We start from the raw sequence: 16,258 nt of genomic DNA on the forward strand, positions 1-16,258 counted from the left end.
GCTAATAGTATGTGCACGGTGCTGAGAAGCGACACTTTATACATTTTCATAGCCTCATTGCACAGGAGAATCCTTTTCAGGAGGTGCCTCCTATACTTCGACTTGATGAACTGAATAACCCCCTGGTCCATCGCTGCACGACAGCAGTAGTGTTTAGAGGAAAGAAGGCTAGCTTTACAGCCTGTAGTCCAGAAACATTGCAGTGTGCACTGCAATTATCAGCAATCATCAGCACCTTCCGGTCGTTCGCCAGGAACCGACGGTCCAGTTTGTGTTGCCATTCCCTAATATCTCCGCGGTTATCCATGCCTTACAATTCGCGTAATACCGTCGAACCCGGACATATCGAACTCGAAGGGGATTGCGAAATAGTTCGATATATCGATAATTCGATATATAGAAATCGGCTTGAGGCGCCACTTGCGATCGGGAAAAATGATACCGTGTTTGTCGCGTAGTCAACCCACTCCCCATTTTTGCCCCCGAGAATTTGAAAAAAAAAAAAAAAAAAAAAAAAAAAAAAAAAAACGTTCGGTGGCGCATTCTTTCGTTTCGACCGTTGCATCCACAGCTCATTTATTGGCAGCGCGCCAAGATGCTGCGCAGCGATAACGCCATGACTTGTTTATCTTTCAACTACACTTTTCATAGATCCTGTGGTGGCAGGGAGCGAACTTGGCTGAGTGCCCGCGTGATGGCTTGATTGCACAAGCCTGGTTCGATTTGTCATGCCGTGCTTAGGGTGGGGCGGACGTAGTCCACTGCTACAAAATCATTGGCAAGCGTGATAGCTGCAAATGCCATTTGGAGCGAACAATTCTAAAAGCTGGTGGCATGACCGCAGCCAACCGCGTGCTTTCGTTGATTCGTAGACGCAGGAATGAATGACTCTCACAAAAAAAAAAAAAACTGCCGCTTTTTAATGTACGCAGCTGCCATAGCTTACGCTGCGCCGCACGTTCAGCCCGACAAGAACAACTCTCGAAAAAAAAAAAAACAAAAAACAAAAAAAAAGAAACGTTTTTTAGCGGGCGGCCGCCGTAGCTTACGCACGTTCAGCACGACGACAGGAGACACTTATCGCACGCCAGCCGCTGCGCGTAGAGCGTTCGCAACACACTGGAGATGCGTCTGCCACGGGCTGAGCTGGCTTGCCCGCGCAAGCGCAGTGCGTGCTGCTGGGAACGAGAAAGAGTGAGGAAGGGGAGAGATAAAGCTCAGCAGAAGAGTGGGCACACCCTTGCGCTTCGCTCTATCGCGTTTTTCCCCCCTCCTGAACACCATGGCTGCATTGGTTCCCTCTCGTTCCTTCACACACGACTTGCAAATGTCGCGTGCTAGCGCGGCAGCGATCACCGCAGATGCGCGCACCTTTGGGGGAAGGGCGTGGCGCTGCCCTAGACCAGCCGTCGCTGAACTGTGCCCTCTCATTCCTTCCGCGCGTGGCTTGAAAACGTCTTGTGGCAAACGGCCGAGGGTGATGCGATTGTCTTTGGGGGAGGCGCACCGTCCAATGCGTGGTGCAGAGTTCGATATATCGAACGACCGGTGAAATTGAGTTCGATATACAACACAGCTTTCCTATACTTTTACATGGGATTTTCAAGGGGACATTCCGCGAGTTCGATATAACCAAAATTCGAAATATCCGGGTTCTATATATCCGGGTTTGACTGTAATCAACTGGAAGGCTTCTTGAATTTTTAAAACATCTAGATTTTCGGGACTTGCCAATTACAAACAGAGACAGGCGCTCCATTCCGGTCATGTTTGCCGCCGATACAGGGATACCTCTTAAATGCGATAGTTCTGTTCGGGAGTGCCTTGAAAAAAAGCGCAGTTTCGTCAGTATTGAAAATATTTTCCGTCGCTAATGCAGCAGTATGCTCGCAGAGCTCTCTAGCTTTCCAATTCTCAGTCACATTATCATCGACGGCAGCCTTGTCTCCGTACACGCTTTTGAATACAAGTCCCATGTCTCTCCTTAAAATGATTATGACTCAGCCAACCATCGGAAGCTTTAAAAGTAGTAACGCCCATATTCAGGGCAAACCTTTCAGCCTGAGTTCAAACCATTGCTCCACTTTAAACTCTTTCCCTACCGTGGGCATAATGGCCGTTTTCTGTAGGTTTCAGTATATTTTTTTTTTCTCTAAAAACTATCATGTCTAATATTTTATGCAATACACAAAAAGAAAGCTAAATAGATTCCTTTTTAGGCATGCAACTTTGAATATGACATTGTGGGTTGTAACACACAATATAATTTCCCAAGAACTAGATTTTTGAAGAAAAAAATTGAACAAGACTTGACGAAATGCACTTATAAATGAAACAATACAAATTTGAAAACTTTTTCGAGATATGCAAAATGCAGAACATTATATTGCCACTCCCTGTGAAAAAATAAAAGTTATGTATTGAATAGTGTTCTTGATGCACAATAAGCAATCAACAAGGGTCGCTGCAGAATGCCATGCTGAAATGGATGCCCGGCTCCCTTCTTGGGCAGAACGCCACTCCCTGTTTTGCGGGAGGCAAGATATCGTGCCCAAATGAAGTTGACACTCTGGGAATGTGGTAAATGACACCAACAACACAAACAGAACATCCAGAGCGGTCCCAGACGCATGCAAAACAGGCCAGCAAAATGTGGCCGCCAATGTTCCGGGCTGGTTTGCATCGCCATCGGGGTCGGAACTGAATTCTGACAATAAAGCAGCATCTTCAGAGTCACTACTACTTGGGTAATCGATAAAATCGGTCATAGAAAGTACGGAATCGTCTGATTTGCGACGTTTCGAAGCGCGCGTTGTTAATGCAGATGCTGCCATTATCGCATGCGACTCCGACTCTTCCACGTGCTAGGAGCGCGTTCAAAAATATTCGCCTCGCAGGAAAAAAAGTAAACAGCAACAAAATCGAAGCTTCAGTTACCCGACTACACACTATATGGTGTAGCGTGTCTGTGTGCGACGCGGAAAGGTTCAAAATTTGCGCTCGAAGTCATCGTTAGTGGACTGGAGTGCGGCCGCTGGTGTTCCGGGCTGATTTCCATCGTCATCGGGGTGCGAAGGGAATTTTGACGATAATTGGCAGCATCTTCAGAGTCACTGCTACTTGGGTCATTGATAAAATCGATCGTAGATAGCGCGTATTCGTCAGATTTGCGACAGTTTGAAGCGCGCGTCGTCAGCGCGGATGACGGCATATTCGCATGCGACTCAGACGCTTTCACGTGTTCGGAGCGCGCTCAAAAATAGCCGCTTCGCGGGAAAAACGTTAACAGCATCAATATCGAAACTTCAGTTACATGATTACACACTAGATGGTATAGCGTGTGCGTGAGTGACGCGGAAGGGTTGAAAATCGGCATGCGAAGTCATTTTTAGCTGGCTAACGATGCTCAAGGGGCTTAGTAGGGAAAGAGTTAAGGGCAGCAGTGCGCTACGAGAGTAACCAATCCATTACAGGACGGCGTCCTGCACCTCGGAATGTGCTGCTGTTCGCAGACGCTTTCGCCTCCTATAAAGGTTTTCACTCTCGTATGCCTGCATAATCTCAGATTCCATCTTCACGTACTTTGACAAAGTGCTCTTCTTCACGTCGTATTTGTACATAACTTATTCGTGTGAGAGCCCCTCTTTCAAGGCGTTCAAGATTTTTATTTTTGTGGCCAAGTCCTTCGTTGGGCACCCTCCAACATGGAACGAAAGGCGAGATGTTATGTTTACACCAAGCTTCTAATTAAAAAATTGCTTATTTTCACACTTTGTGTTGTCCATATTAGTGCGCATTTTGTTCCATTTTATTAGCAAACTTATTTACAGGAATTTGGGCGCGCGCTTTTATATTGAATATTGAATACAACGAAAATATTTTCGCGCCCCATACTACTTCGTTATTACGAGGTTCGAGGTAGATTGCATTTCAAACAAGGCATCCAGAGTGCTTAGTTTTTTTCGCAGAAATGCGAAGAATTTCTTATAACACTAAAGAGCTCTTGTATAAAACTAACATTAGACCACTACTAGAATATGCTTATGTCTGGGACCCTTGGCTGTAGGTAGATATTTACAAGATTGAAAGGATCCAGAATTTGGCTGCGTGAGTTGTTAATGCCAATTTTTCCAGAAATTTTAGTGTCCCTGTTGCAAAGGGTAAATTTGGATGGGAATCACTTCTGCAACGAAGGAAATCCCTTAGAATAAAATTTGTCCACGGTGTATTTCACAATAAAACTGGTATTATTCTAGAGAATTGTCTGCGTTATCCCGACTACGTCTCACTGCGTCTTGGTCATGCCTATAGAATTTAAGAGATCAGGTGTAAAACGAACTTCTTCAAGGTATTCTTCACCAAAACAATTCGCAAATCGAATAAACTTCCATATGATATTGCTATCATTGCCACCACTGATGTATTTTTTTCCCGTTTTTGCGGAATGTGCATTGTAATTAAGCCCTTGTTTCTTCAATGGTTTTCAGAAGTATTGCTTTTATAATTTTTTGATTGTATATTCGGTTGCTTGCCTATTAGTTTTTATTTTCATTTCCTGCTCCCCCCCCCCCCCCCCCCCCCCCCCTTCAGCTGTAATGCCACATGGCGCTGTGGGTGAAATAAATAAATAAAGGCATAAACATACTTAGAAGTATTTTTTGTGCCTGAGAAAAGCACATAAAAGCAAGATGTATGTTTTTAGCACCCTGTGGTTTTAAATTTAAGCTTCGATTGAAGAGAGTGCAGAAAGCTAGAAGGCTGTTCAGTATTCCATTAGAATATGCTGTGGAAGTGAGGAATCATTTTCAAGAATTAGATCTAGAAGAGAGAAGAGAGCCTGAAGTGACCTAGACTGATGTTTATGATATTAGGTATACAAGAGGTTGCTATTGAGATAATACCAAAGGAAAAAAACACAAGAAAGCAAAGTGATTGCTTGAAGAGGCTTTGCAAGTAGCTGAGGAATGCAGGATGGCAAAAGTTGTGTGTGAAAGAGAAAGACACAAGATTTTAAATGCCGATTTTGAGAGAATAGCAAGAAGAGATAAGGATGTCTTCCTGAATATACAGTGCAAAGACGTTGAGGACAACAACCAATTAAACTTCTGTAGCCCTCCACTATGGCGTCTCTCATAGTCTGAGTGACTTTGGGGCCTTAAACCCCACAAACCACAATCACAACAACCAATTAAGGAACACAAGAGCTTTGTTTAAGGCAATTAAAGCTATCAAAGGAAGCTTCTGTGCTAAGCTTGGCATGAGAAAAGACAAACAAGGCAGTGACCTGTCTGACATCTCAGAGATAAAGAAGAGGCGGCAAGAATACACATAAGAACTGTACAAGAAGAGCTCGTTTGTGCAAACCCAACATAAGAAGGTTATGATTTATTTATTTATTTTACGTACTCTCAATCGCCGAAGCATTGTAAAGGGGAGTGGAATACAGTGATACAAAAACGAAATAAATGAATACGCGGTGATATCTGCTAGAACAGTGAACCCTTGACGCAGATCCCATTAGATAAATCAGTAATAATGACCAAATTACAACAGTTTCTAACAAAATAATAAAAGCAATAAAAAGATGTACTTATAGCAATATACAACTGAGCATGTAAGAAATAACTAAATAATAGATAATAGGTACAGTTTGAAAAGGCCATTTAACACACACAAAATACAAAATTGTACACAGCCACTGAAATAAAGAGTAAAAAGAAAACCAACTACATAAGCAGATCATTTTATGGCATAGCAGAACACATAAGCAAGATCTAAATGTGGTTGCTTCGAACCAAAAGTATAAACACAAACAGAACAAGGCACTTCACTGTTTAGTCTGCAGCATCGACAAACATCAAAGCTGATAATGCCTTCCTGTAAAGGACGTAATTGTTGATGCATGCGATATCACTCGGGAGATGGTTCCAGTCGTTGCATGTATGTGGCAAAAATGAGTAAGAGAATCTGTACGAGTTACAAAGAATATATCCTACTTTGTGTCAATGGTCTACTCATGATTACTGATCTCGAGCCGGGCATCCTGAAGCATGTAACTGAATGGGCTTTAACGAGCCTTGCTAAGAACAAAGCTAGTGGAATTGATGGTATTCCAGCAGAGTTGCTCAAAAAAACCTCTTTGCTGAGTGTATCATGAGGAGAGGCAGGCTGGACGAGTCTTCAGCTGGAGTGAAGATTGCTGAAATACGGATCAACAACCTTAATATGCGGATGATACCGATTCAAGTGCAGAAAGTGAAGGGGAACTTAAGAGGCTCCTGATGCGCGTGAAAGAAGAGAGAGAACCTTGTATTTAACTGAACATCAAGAAGACAAATATCATGGCATCTTACCCTATCAAGTCCTGGAACATACAGGGGCAAGAAGTGGAAGCCGTGACGGATTTTTCAGTGGCATCGCTAGGGTCACCTGTATCTGGCGTGGAGGTGCCCCCCCCCCCTTCTCTTGTCCGCACGATTTAAACTTCCTTTGTACCTCCTCTGTTCATGGTTTGCTTTGAAGTCAAGTTCGCTTTGCACCCAACCACGCAGTGCGAGTGAAGTGCCGTTTTTTTTTTTTTTTTTTACACTAAGACGCAGCGATCGTGTCCCATGACTGATAATTCAGCGAAACAACACATCAAAACCACATATTTCTGAAAAAAGCAGGAACACTAGCGCATGTAAGGTGCGAGAAAATTCACTGAGCAAGCGGCCTAAGACAGGTGGTTGCCCAGTATGAGACCATAAACAAAGAAGCCATAAACAAAGATTGCAAAGTTACCAATCTTGATGAAAGTAGCCTTTTTTTCCTTTGCTGTTCATCTAGAGAGAAAGTCATGGCCATTATAGAGGCTGCATCAAGGCAACCATGGTCTCCTGTGGCTGCAAGCCCCATCAGAGAGAAGGTTCCGGCCAGTCAGATTCACGTATGGGATCTAGAGCTTCGTGCCATTGTGTCCAAGTTCATAAGGCAAGCACAAGGAGGTGAGGCACGATTGAATTATTGAATGTTTCATGTAGCATTTATAATTACATTTCGTGCACGAACCCTAGTTCGAGGTACTCGGCGTGCAGTCAGTGTCAAATGAACTGCGAACAGGAGAGTTCGGATGGAAACAGGAAAACCAGAAGATTTTTGTTGGGAAGACAGGGTACCTGCTACACGGGTGCTAAAATCACTGTATGGAAATTTTAATTGACGCCGCCTGTATTTCTTGTTCTGTAGCTAATAAATTGGGTGTTCTTGTGCTTGCATCTGGGTCATTCTGTTTGCATTTCATTTGATGCTGATAGTATGTAGTTTGTTCACTTCCTGTTTTTGGCTGCAAGTAGCCCAGTATAATAGCTTTAAAGCAGTCTAGGCTTGGCTGCTATGGTAAAAATTGTGGTAAAGCTCACAACTAGTCTATTGTTTGCACCCTAAAAATAAACACAGATTTAACAAAAGCATGTTAGTTGAGGCCATTGCACATAATTGTACAGCACACACCCATTAAGATAAACTCATTTAAGGTGAATTCTTCCATAAGATGAAGAATGTGAGACCATTGGTTGGTTTTTCATGAGGCTGAATGTAAATAAATTGCTTAAACCCCTAGTGAACATATACGAGCTAGGCTCGTCACAAGCCAATTGTCATTTGTCACTGCTATCAAGTCCTGGTCATATTTTTTTTTTGTTGCTCTGTGTCCTGTTTGCAGCGAGTGAGGGTTTTTCAATATCAGTATTTGTTCAGTCTCCAGATAGTGGTATGGGTGCTAAAAGGCCATTCTGACTAGAATTTTGTGAAGAAAACAAATGTCCATTGTGAGGTTAAGGCGACCTCCTTCGTGTGTCTTTTGCTTTAGATAAACTTTCGTAGACATCAAGGCTTCAGGCATACTATCTGTTTTTCTGATTTACCCCTCACTGCTTTTGCACTAAAATGGTTTCACTTCTAAAACCAAGAAGGCATCTCTAGGCTGTAGTTTTCACTATGTTCGTGTTTGAGTGCACTGAACAAAAAGTGCATATGTGATAAGCAGCGTAATTTCACACAAAGTGCTTTTCTAAAGCTTTCAATGTTTTTCAGTGTTTGTTTTATAGACAGCATGAGTTTATACTCTCTTCAAACCATATCTGCATACGCCCAAGCAGACAATGTGCAGACGATACGGTGCAAAGGAACATAATTAATGTTCCCATGATTGACTGAGGACATCTCTAGCTTTCATGGGGCTGCAAGGGACTAGGGTTATCTTATAATCAGCAGAAAAAATGCAGCACAGGGAAAGAGAAGAAAACAGGACAGAGGCTGGACTAACAACTGAAATTTTATCGAAATGACCCAAACCGTCGAAAGGAAGGACATCCAATGATGGTCATTGTTTCAGTAGCACGTCATCTGAAAAAGCAGACTCCAAAGGCCCTATTTTGCAGAAAATACGGCATCACGAGCATGCCTCTGGCAAGTGATAATTGGCAGGTGACATGGTTGGGCTCTGATTGGTCAGTGGGTTGTTTGACGGGACCACATGGCGTGGCTGAGGTGGCAGGAGCTGCCAACTTGGGTTTTTGCATTGAGATGAGAGGGTGAAATGGGAATCAAACCCTTCATGGCCCTTGGATCCGCTACAGTCAAACACACTACTCTTAGGCAATTTCGTATGGCTTGGTTAAAGTGGGGCTTTATATGTATTTTATATGATGTGGTATCTTGCGACTGTATGTATAATGAGTATGTGGGAGATAATAAAGGCACAAATTAAAAATTATTGATTAAGGGGATGTACATGAACGAGGATACATAAGAGGAACTGCGGACCCTTAAAGGCAGAGTTAAGTGTCCCCGAAATTTTTCTGAACAGTTGTGTTTGACAGTTCGGAAATAAAGCATGTAAGGAAAAGATTGGAGCTGCAAGAAGCAAGCACAATTGAGAAAGGAGCCAATGGGCACGAAAAAATGCAATTTGGCAAGGTATTTTGAATTAACTTGCTGGCTAGGTAAGTTCACACACTAGACTCGGTTGCAACATTGCATTTAGTCTCTTTCATGTGTCTGCATTGGCTTATAACAAGTGAGGGCAGGAACAGAACCCACGTCCACTTTGTGACATTGCGCCTCTAAGAGCATGCCCCAACTATGAAGTATTGAGTTGAAGTTGCAATGTACAGATGTGAGCAACTTTTCTCGAAGCGTTGAAATGGTTGTCTTCTTAGCAGGCAAAGCAAAATTTTAAATCAGGTACTGGGCTTCATGGTCAGTTCTTGCGTTGAAGTGAAGCTGCATAGAAAAAAAACACAAGGAATGAACACATTGTCTTAAACACAGCAATAGTGTGCTATGATTTGTTCCACAGCACGCCACCCTGGCGATGGGTGTATGTTCATACAAGGATGTCATGGCCTGAAGTCATGGCCACATGTAATTATTATTAGGTTCCAGCTTGCCAAATATAAGCTAGCAGATGGTGGTCGAAAGTGAAACCATAATGAACCAATTTAGCTTTCAGCACCTCCACGATTTCTGAAAACCTTGCGTACATGTAAGAAGGCAGTGTTAACCCCGACACATGCTCACACTCCTCCGACCTGCTGATGTGCAGGAGCACCAGTTCTGGCGATCTGGACATAGCTAAATATCCTTGGAAACAGGCCATGATCATGCGCGGTTTTGCTTGCACAGCATATGCTTGCCTACTAAAAACGATGGTCCCCAAGTTGCCACAGTTTTCTTGTTTTTCAGCGACTAATACAAAGTGTTCAGCCAAAATTAGACGCCCACCATTAAGGAAACAGCACAGTTGCACCTAGACTGACCTTAGACAGAGTCCTAGTGGTCACCATCTTGGCTTGACTACAGTGCCACCTATAATTAATCAGATTTGCATATAGACAAGCGTCAGCCCGTGACGTCAGTGAAGATGCGGCGGCGCAGGCGGCAGCATTGACTTTCGGGGTGTAGGCAAAAGCCGCGCCGTCTGCATTGGATGCGCGACGCTTGTTGTGTTTTCAAGCATAATTTCTGGCGACAGATTGCCTTTTCGGCTAACGTGCGTTGCACTTCTGCATTGAAACTTGATCAGTTCGTTTGCAACTTTTATTTTCCTGGTTGCTTTTCGGTTGCACGACGAAGAATGCAACAGCAAACGCCCGCAGCTCGTGCATGTTTTGTTGTACAGTTGTGAGCAAAAGTGCTATATAACACTAAGCCGGTGGTGGAGCTTGAGAAAACTGCCTCCAAACTTTATCTAGCAACAGCTGTCTAAAATCGAGACAATAGTGGTGGTGCCCCATTTTATCCACATGCATGTGTCGACGTCGCCGTTCTTTACGCTGACACTAGACGGCATTTTTGCAGTTTTCCCCAGCTCTGTCACTGACTGAGTGTTGTATACCACTGTTGCTCACGACTGTACATACTATCAAGTCACAAGAAGTTTTGATGCAGTATTCCGTGTGCCTATGATGTTAATCGAAGTCAGAAAAACCGCGCTGCGACATCCCATTCATCTGCAGTATTGCCCGTGTATATGTTTGTATAGAAAAGGACACAAAAGCTGCTGTGGAGGTAACTGCAGTTATATATACCTTGAGCGGTCACTCCGGCGCGATATTGCCGAAATAGCCCGTACTGTGAAGTAACTTTTTTCTGTTTTCACTTTCGCGAGTTTCAACAAGTGACACTTCACCACCGGTCCTAGAAAGCGAGTAAACATTGTTAGGATCCCTGCAAAGTTACGCAACGTTATTTTTTCCGATTATTAAATTTTCGTTTGAAAGGAACCTGACCAACGAATTAAATATCTACGTATAACCTAGCTCTGATCGAGCAGGATATTTAAGTATGGTATATATATGGCATATAGAGTTTGATGTTCCAAAGTGGATTCGGCTATGAGGGGGCAAAATACGCAAAATATAAGATGATGCACATTTGAATAAAAATATTCCAAGTACATTAAAAAAAGGTCAGCAGATCTCTTAAATTTTGCTGCAAGTGATCATGGAGAATGTGGCATTTGCGCTCATGTACCTCTCCTGTAGAGCAAAGAGAATAAATGAGAGCATTCTTTAAAGCCTTCATATATATATATATACATATACATATATATAAATATATATTGTGAGCCGCATCTTTTTTTTTTTTGAGCATCTTCCACAATATTAACCTGTGAATGACCTTAACGCGTCTGTACGATGAAACAGACGTAAAATGTCTTTTTTATTGAGCAGGATAGAACAAGTTGGCAGCGCACTACAGGCGAATGTTACAAAGAACTAAAAGATTGAGTTTTTATTTGATGAAACTCTGTCAGTTAAGCTGCAGGTACAGTGAGCTAGAAACACGATTTATAGTTCCTTATAGTTGCCGGCAGTATTGTTCTTAGAGTGAGTTATGTGCATGGAGCAGTGCATGAGCATGGTCCATCAAAAGGGTCGTCATATGAAAACACTTCCAGTCATTCTGGTCGTTGTCCTCCTTTAATGCGCTAGCAATAGGCCCAGGATTTGAACAGTGTTGACTATTAGTTTTTCTTGTACATTTCACTTTCTCGTTTTCATTTAACTTAATCAGTCCCACCTACAATAGTTGCGCGCTGTTGAGGTCACGGAGAAGGAAGCCAATGCAGCTCTTAGCCGGGTAATTCCAGCAGTAATCGGCTTCAAAAGGGCTTGAACTACTTTCCAGGCATAAGCCAAACTATTTCTACGCATAAGTGAAGCTTACGCCTCAGAATATTTGCATGCGCGAACTGGTTTTGAAGCCAGTGTTGCTTGGCGCAGTGTAGGCACGCCGCATTTTTGCCTACACCCCATGTCGCTGCCGATCGCAGCGACACCTTTCTTTAAAAACATGACGCTTGTCTATAGTCAGATTTACATTAGAAGTTATAAAACTACAAAAATTATAGGAATTATCTGGGATTTCAAATTAATGGAGTTATAATTATCGAGTTTTTTACTGTACTTAACCACACGATGCCAAACCATCCTACTTTTCGAGAGTGTCTTCTGTCTATGGTTTGTGCACAAGTGATTTTTTTTTAGCTGTTTCAAGGATGCTTTGTAGGCTGCCGTAATATGTTATCTTTCATTTCATTCAAGTATATCCCCTTCTTGATTGAAGTGATGGTTGCCTTTTCCAGGAAAATCCTCCAAGTCCCAGGTTCAGGCATGGTCTTTCAAAGTGCAGAAGGCCCGCCAAGATGTGTTAGCTTACTTAAGAGGACTGGACTTTGATAATGAAAGGAAAGAGATGAACCTGGAAGAACTTATGCAAGCACATATTGGTTCCAGCACCAGAGGTGGCAGCTGACACTACCAAGGTTTGTGTTCTTGTTGTAGATACTTATAATGTTGATTGGCACACATTCTCCTTTGTATTTAAAAAAAAAAGAGCAGCAAATCATTAAATATATAGGTTAATAAATATATTGCTGCAGCTTGCCTTTCATTTATAGTATTTTATTTGCATGCAGTAAAGTGGAGAACTAGATTTAAGGTGTAAACTGGCTTTGAGAGGTCAAGCGCTTTGGTACTTCTAGGGGCTGCACTTGCAAAGTTTACTTCAAAACCATGCATGATGCCAGTTGTCATGGGCATGTCGTGATGCCTGTATATAAACTTACATCTTGCTAAAAGCTGGCAGTAAGGGTAATTGTACACTCCTGCAGCTTTTCTGCAGGTGCACCTGCATGAGTTCTTTTACTTTATAACATGCTTGGTATCATTGGTGCTAATTTATAAAGCTTATTCTCGGTATCAGACTCATCCGACTCGTCAACAGGTTTACAACCAAAGACCAAATTTTAAGAACAGTTAGGCTAAGGCTACTAATTGCTCTCATCATTAAGCAGTACAAGTTTTAACTGTATATTCGGCCTCATAATTTGGCAGCGGAGTGGAAGTTGTGTGTGTAAGCAGTAGCTTTGCCATATTTGTTGCTCTTCATGCTTGGGAATCAGCCACACAGACCTAGAGGGCATCGACTCAAGCTTGTAGCTTCTAAGAATGTAGGCGAAGTACTTTTTCGAAACTGAATTGAATACAAATAGTGTACCTCCGCTACCAGATCTGTCAAGGGTAGGATAACTTCCTTACCATGTAGAACATGAATAATTGAATATCTGGGCTAATATTCGGGCTAATATATATTGTGGAGACAAACTTGTAGCTTTGAAAATGCACAACTATAATCTCCATTAAGAAGCTACAACATGAATTCAGTATGTTAATTCTGTGAGAAAAGGTTTTGGAGGTATATGCTGTTATTCGGTGGATTCCCCACCCACATACAGTTTGTTCAGGCCAGACCAAGTTGAGGGCACAGCCAGCGTTCACTGCGCACCAGTGCTCTCGCTCGGAACAAAGGAAGGCGCAGGTAATTAATAGCACAAGTTTTTATGGCACAGAAAACTGCAATATGCAACACTGCACTATCCCCAGACTACAAGCTATAGTCCTGCCGCCGTTCCTGACGGCGGGCCCGTGACGCGCAATGCAAAGGCTACTAACACATTCACAATGGGGCTAAGCGCGCTCGCAGGCAGGTCGCACAGTTAACCAAATGGTTCAAGTGCACACGACACATTACGAAGGAGGGTGAGGGAATGTGCGGAGCACATCTTGACACAGGTTGCACATCGATGACTCATCGCGCATCGCCACCGGCACTGGCCGGTGGTGATGGAGAACCATGCCAAATCAGGAATGTCCGAATCAGTAAGGTCGACACCGCACAGGCAGGCACAGGACTCCTTTCAGATCTGGAGTCGAGCAAGTATACAAGGTGTGCGCGTCTACAACCTGCACACGTGGTCCCTGGTGAAGGCCAGGGAACTCGGAGAGAAAACTCTACGCACCCTGTCACTGTTCTTGTTGGTGGCGGTCTCCTGTTTGCTTCCCACATGCGGCCTCGCATCGAAACAACAGCCTGTTACGTCACTTTCTGGCTGGCCCACAGCCTGTCTCAGTGGCTACTCGAGCATAGGGTCTGCCCGCCTAGATCTAGACAAGTTGACAGTGTGCAATGGACAAACTTTCTGGCTGCCTCATTGACTCTCCATGGCTGCTGAACATGAAGAAACCTACCTAGCTCCAGAGAAGTTGACAAGTTGAAAAGCAGTGCAGTGTTTTTTAAATAAGAAAATACCCCACCCTCTCTGCACATAACATTAAAAGATAATAAAATAGAGCTCTCTGTAACGATAGTTTTGCGGGGTGGTGCAGTGGTAAGACTCCCGACTACTGTGCCGGAGTACCCGGGTTCGAACCCGACCTCGGCGGCTGCGTTTCGATGGAGGCAAAACGAAGAGGCGTCCGTGTGCTGTGCGATGTCAGCACACGTTAAAGATCCCCAGGTGGTCGAAATTACTCCATAGCTCTCCACTATGGCTCCTATTTCTCTCCTACTTTCACTCCCTCCTTTCTTCCTTCCCTTACGGCGCGGTTCAGGTGTCCACAAAAACAAGTGTGACAAATACTGCGCCTTTCCCTTCCTGTGAACCAATTATTGTGATTATTTATTATTATTTCCAATTCATCAAAAGTGATGTCAGGGTTTTTCACACCTGTTTGTACAGTTACTCTTTGATTGCATAACATTGCGTAGCACACGCATAATACCTACAGCGGGATTATGAACCTTTCAAAACAGACCACATGCCAGCTGCTGAGAGGAGAGCGTTTGATGCTGTCATGCTTACTGGCTCATGCAGTCAGTCAGTTCTCATGCCCTTTTCACTCACAGTGGACAAGCTAAAAGAGCGGTGTACATTTCCTTAGAGCAAAAAATAAATTCTTGGTGTCTGTCTAACTCGCAGACCATCCCACGATAAGTAATAAAGCACACACGCAAAAAAGACTCGGTTAAACACTTTAAAGATTAACTGAGTTAAACTCATAAAAAGTTTGGTAAGTTGCGTCTAGACTTGTGCACATGTATAAACTATATACGAGCAAGAGTTCATGAGTATGCAGGAACACATTCACACACTATCTGAATGTTTGGTGAGTAGTATCCTTCTTCAATGTCCACTTGATATTGTCACGTGGTGGTGACAAGGTCGATGATACAAATGAAGAGTTGGTGATGGCACTGAAGAAACTCTTTATTGGGCTGACTTGCGCCCGCGAAAGAACTAAGCAACTCGGCGGCGGCGATAGAAACAAACGTGCTCGTCGATCGTCGAACAAAGAATGCTCGTCACACTCGGCAACGCTCAATTTAAAGGCTGCACAGAAGAATCTAGATAACGTCGCAAACAGCTACCAGCATGGGCTGGAACATTGTGGAAAGACAAGCGAGTGGCCGGAACCTTCGAGACAGATCTCGGTGCGTCTTGCGCTACAACAAAACTGATAAAGGTGTGACTCGCGACATCGAGCAGTAACAAACAAAGATTACGGAACTGATACGCGGTCCAGAATCAGAGTGATAAGCCTGTATGCCGGCGGCTGTTAAAAAACAACAAATACTGTTTTGAAGGTTTCGCGGCATTACTCCCCCCTTAAAAAAAACATCGCCTCGATGTTCCAAAACAAAGAAACTTAAACATAAACACTGCAAAGTTTAAACACCACAGATTCTTTAACGCGCGTAATATGGCTTCAGTCGTACAACATGTACAATTTCTGGGCGTGCGCGTCGCCGTTGTGATGCTGACGTTCCGTCGGGAATGACTTCATAGTCCAGTGGCCCGACGCGGCGAAGGATTTTGTATGGCCCAAAATATCGACGCAACAACTTTTCACTTAATCCGCGACGGCGAATTGGTGTCCAAACCCATACTTGGTCTCCTGGATTGTACTCTGCATGGCGTCGTCGTAAATTGTATCGTCGGCTGTCGGTGCGCTGTTGGTCTTTAATACGCAGCCGTGCGAGTCGTCGGGCTTCCTCTGCACGCTGGAGGTAGGCGGCGACGTCAAGGTTGTCTTCGCTGGTTACATGCGGCAGCATTGCGTCGAGCGTCGTCGTGGGCTCCCTTCCGTACACAAGCTTAAACGGGGTCGCTCTGGTCGTCTCCTGGACTGCCGTGTTATACGCGAAGATCACATACGGCAAGATGGTTTCCCAGGTCTTGTGTTCAGCGTCGACGTACATAGCGATCATGTCCGAGATCGTTTTGTTCAGGCGCTCCGTGAGGCCATTGGTCTGGGGATGGTATGCAGTTGTTCGTCGATGGCTTGTGTGACTGTATTCCAGGATGGCTTGCGTCAACTCTGCCGTAAACGCCGTTCCCCTGTCCGTGATGAGCACTTCTGGGGCGCCGTGT

General features: G+C 43.8%; 1 protein-coding gene across 4 annotated transcripts in view; it reads left to right on the top strand.

Moving 5' to 3' along the window:
- The window catches only part of Pstk (Phosphoseryl tRNA kinase), a 54,901-nt gene that overhangs the window by 15,055 nt on the left and 23,588 nt on the right, over positions 1–16,258 (top strand). For 2 of the 4 annotated variants that reach the window (XM_084590994.1, XM_084590995.1), the window contains exons 4-5: positions 6,829–6,986; positions 12,131–12,310. In XM_084590994.1, the coding sequence (XP_084447120.1) occupies positions 6,829–6,986; positions 12,131–12,300 (328 nt within the window). In that variant the 3' untranslated portion in view covers positions 12,301–12,310. Of the gene's footprint in view, positions 1–6,828; positions 6,987–12,130; positions 12,424–16,258 lie in introns of those variants that run through there. The other 2 variants (XM_084590993.1, XM_084590996.1) reach the window with 2 other exon arrangements.

The sequence above is a fragment of the Amblyomma maculatum genome, chromosome 1 (assembly GCF_055883805.1).
Source record: "Amblyomma maculatum isolate TAMU_Amacu chromosome 1, ASM5588380v1, whole genome shotgun sequence".
Classification (NCBI taxonomy): Eukaryota; Metazoa; Arthropoda; class Arachnida; order Ixodida; family Ixodidae; genus Amblyomma; species Amblyomma maculatum.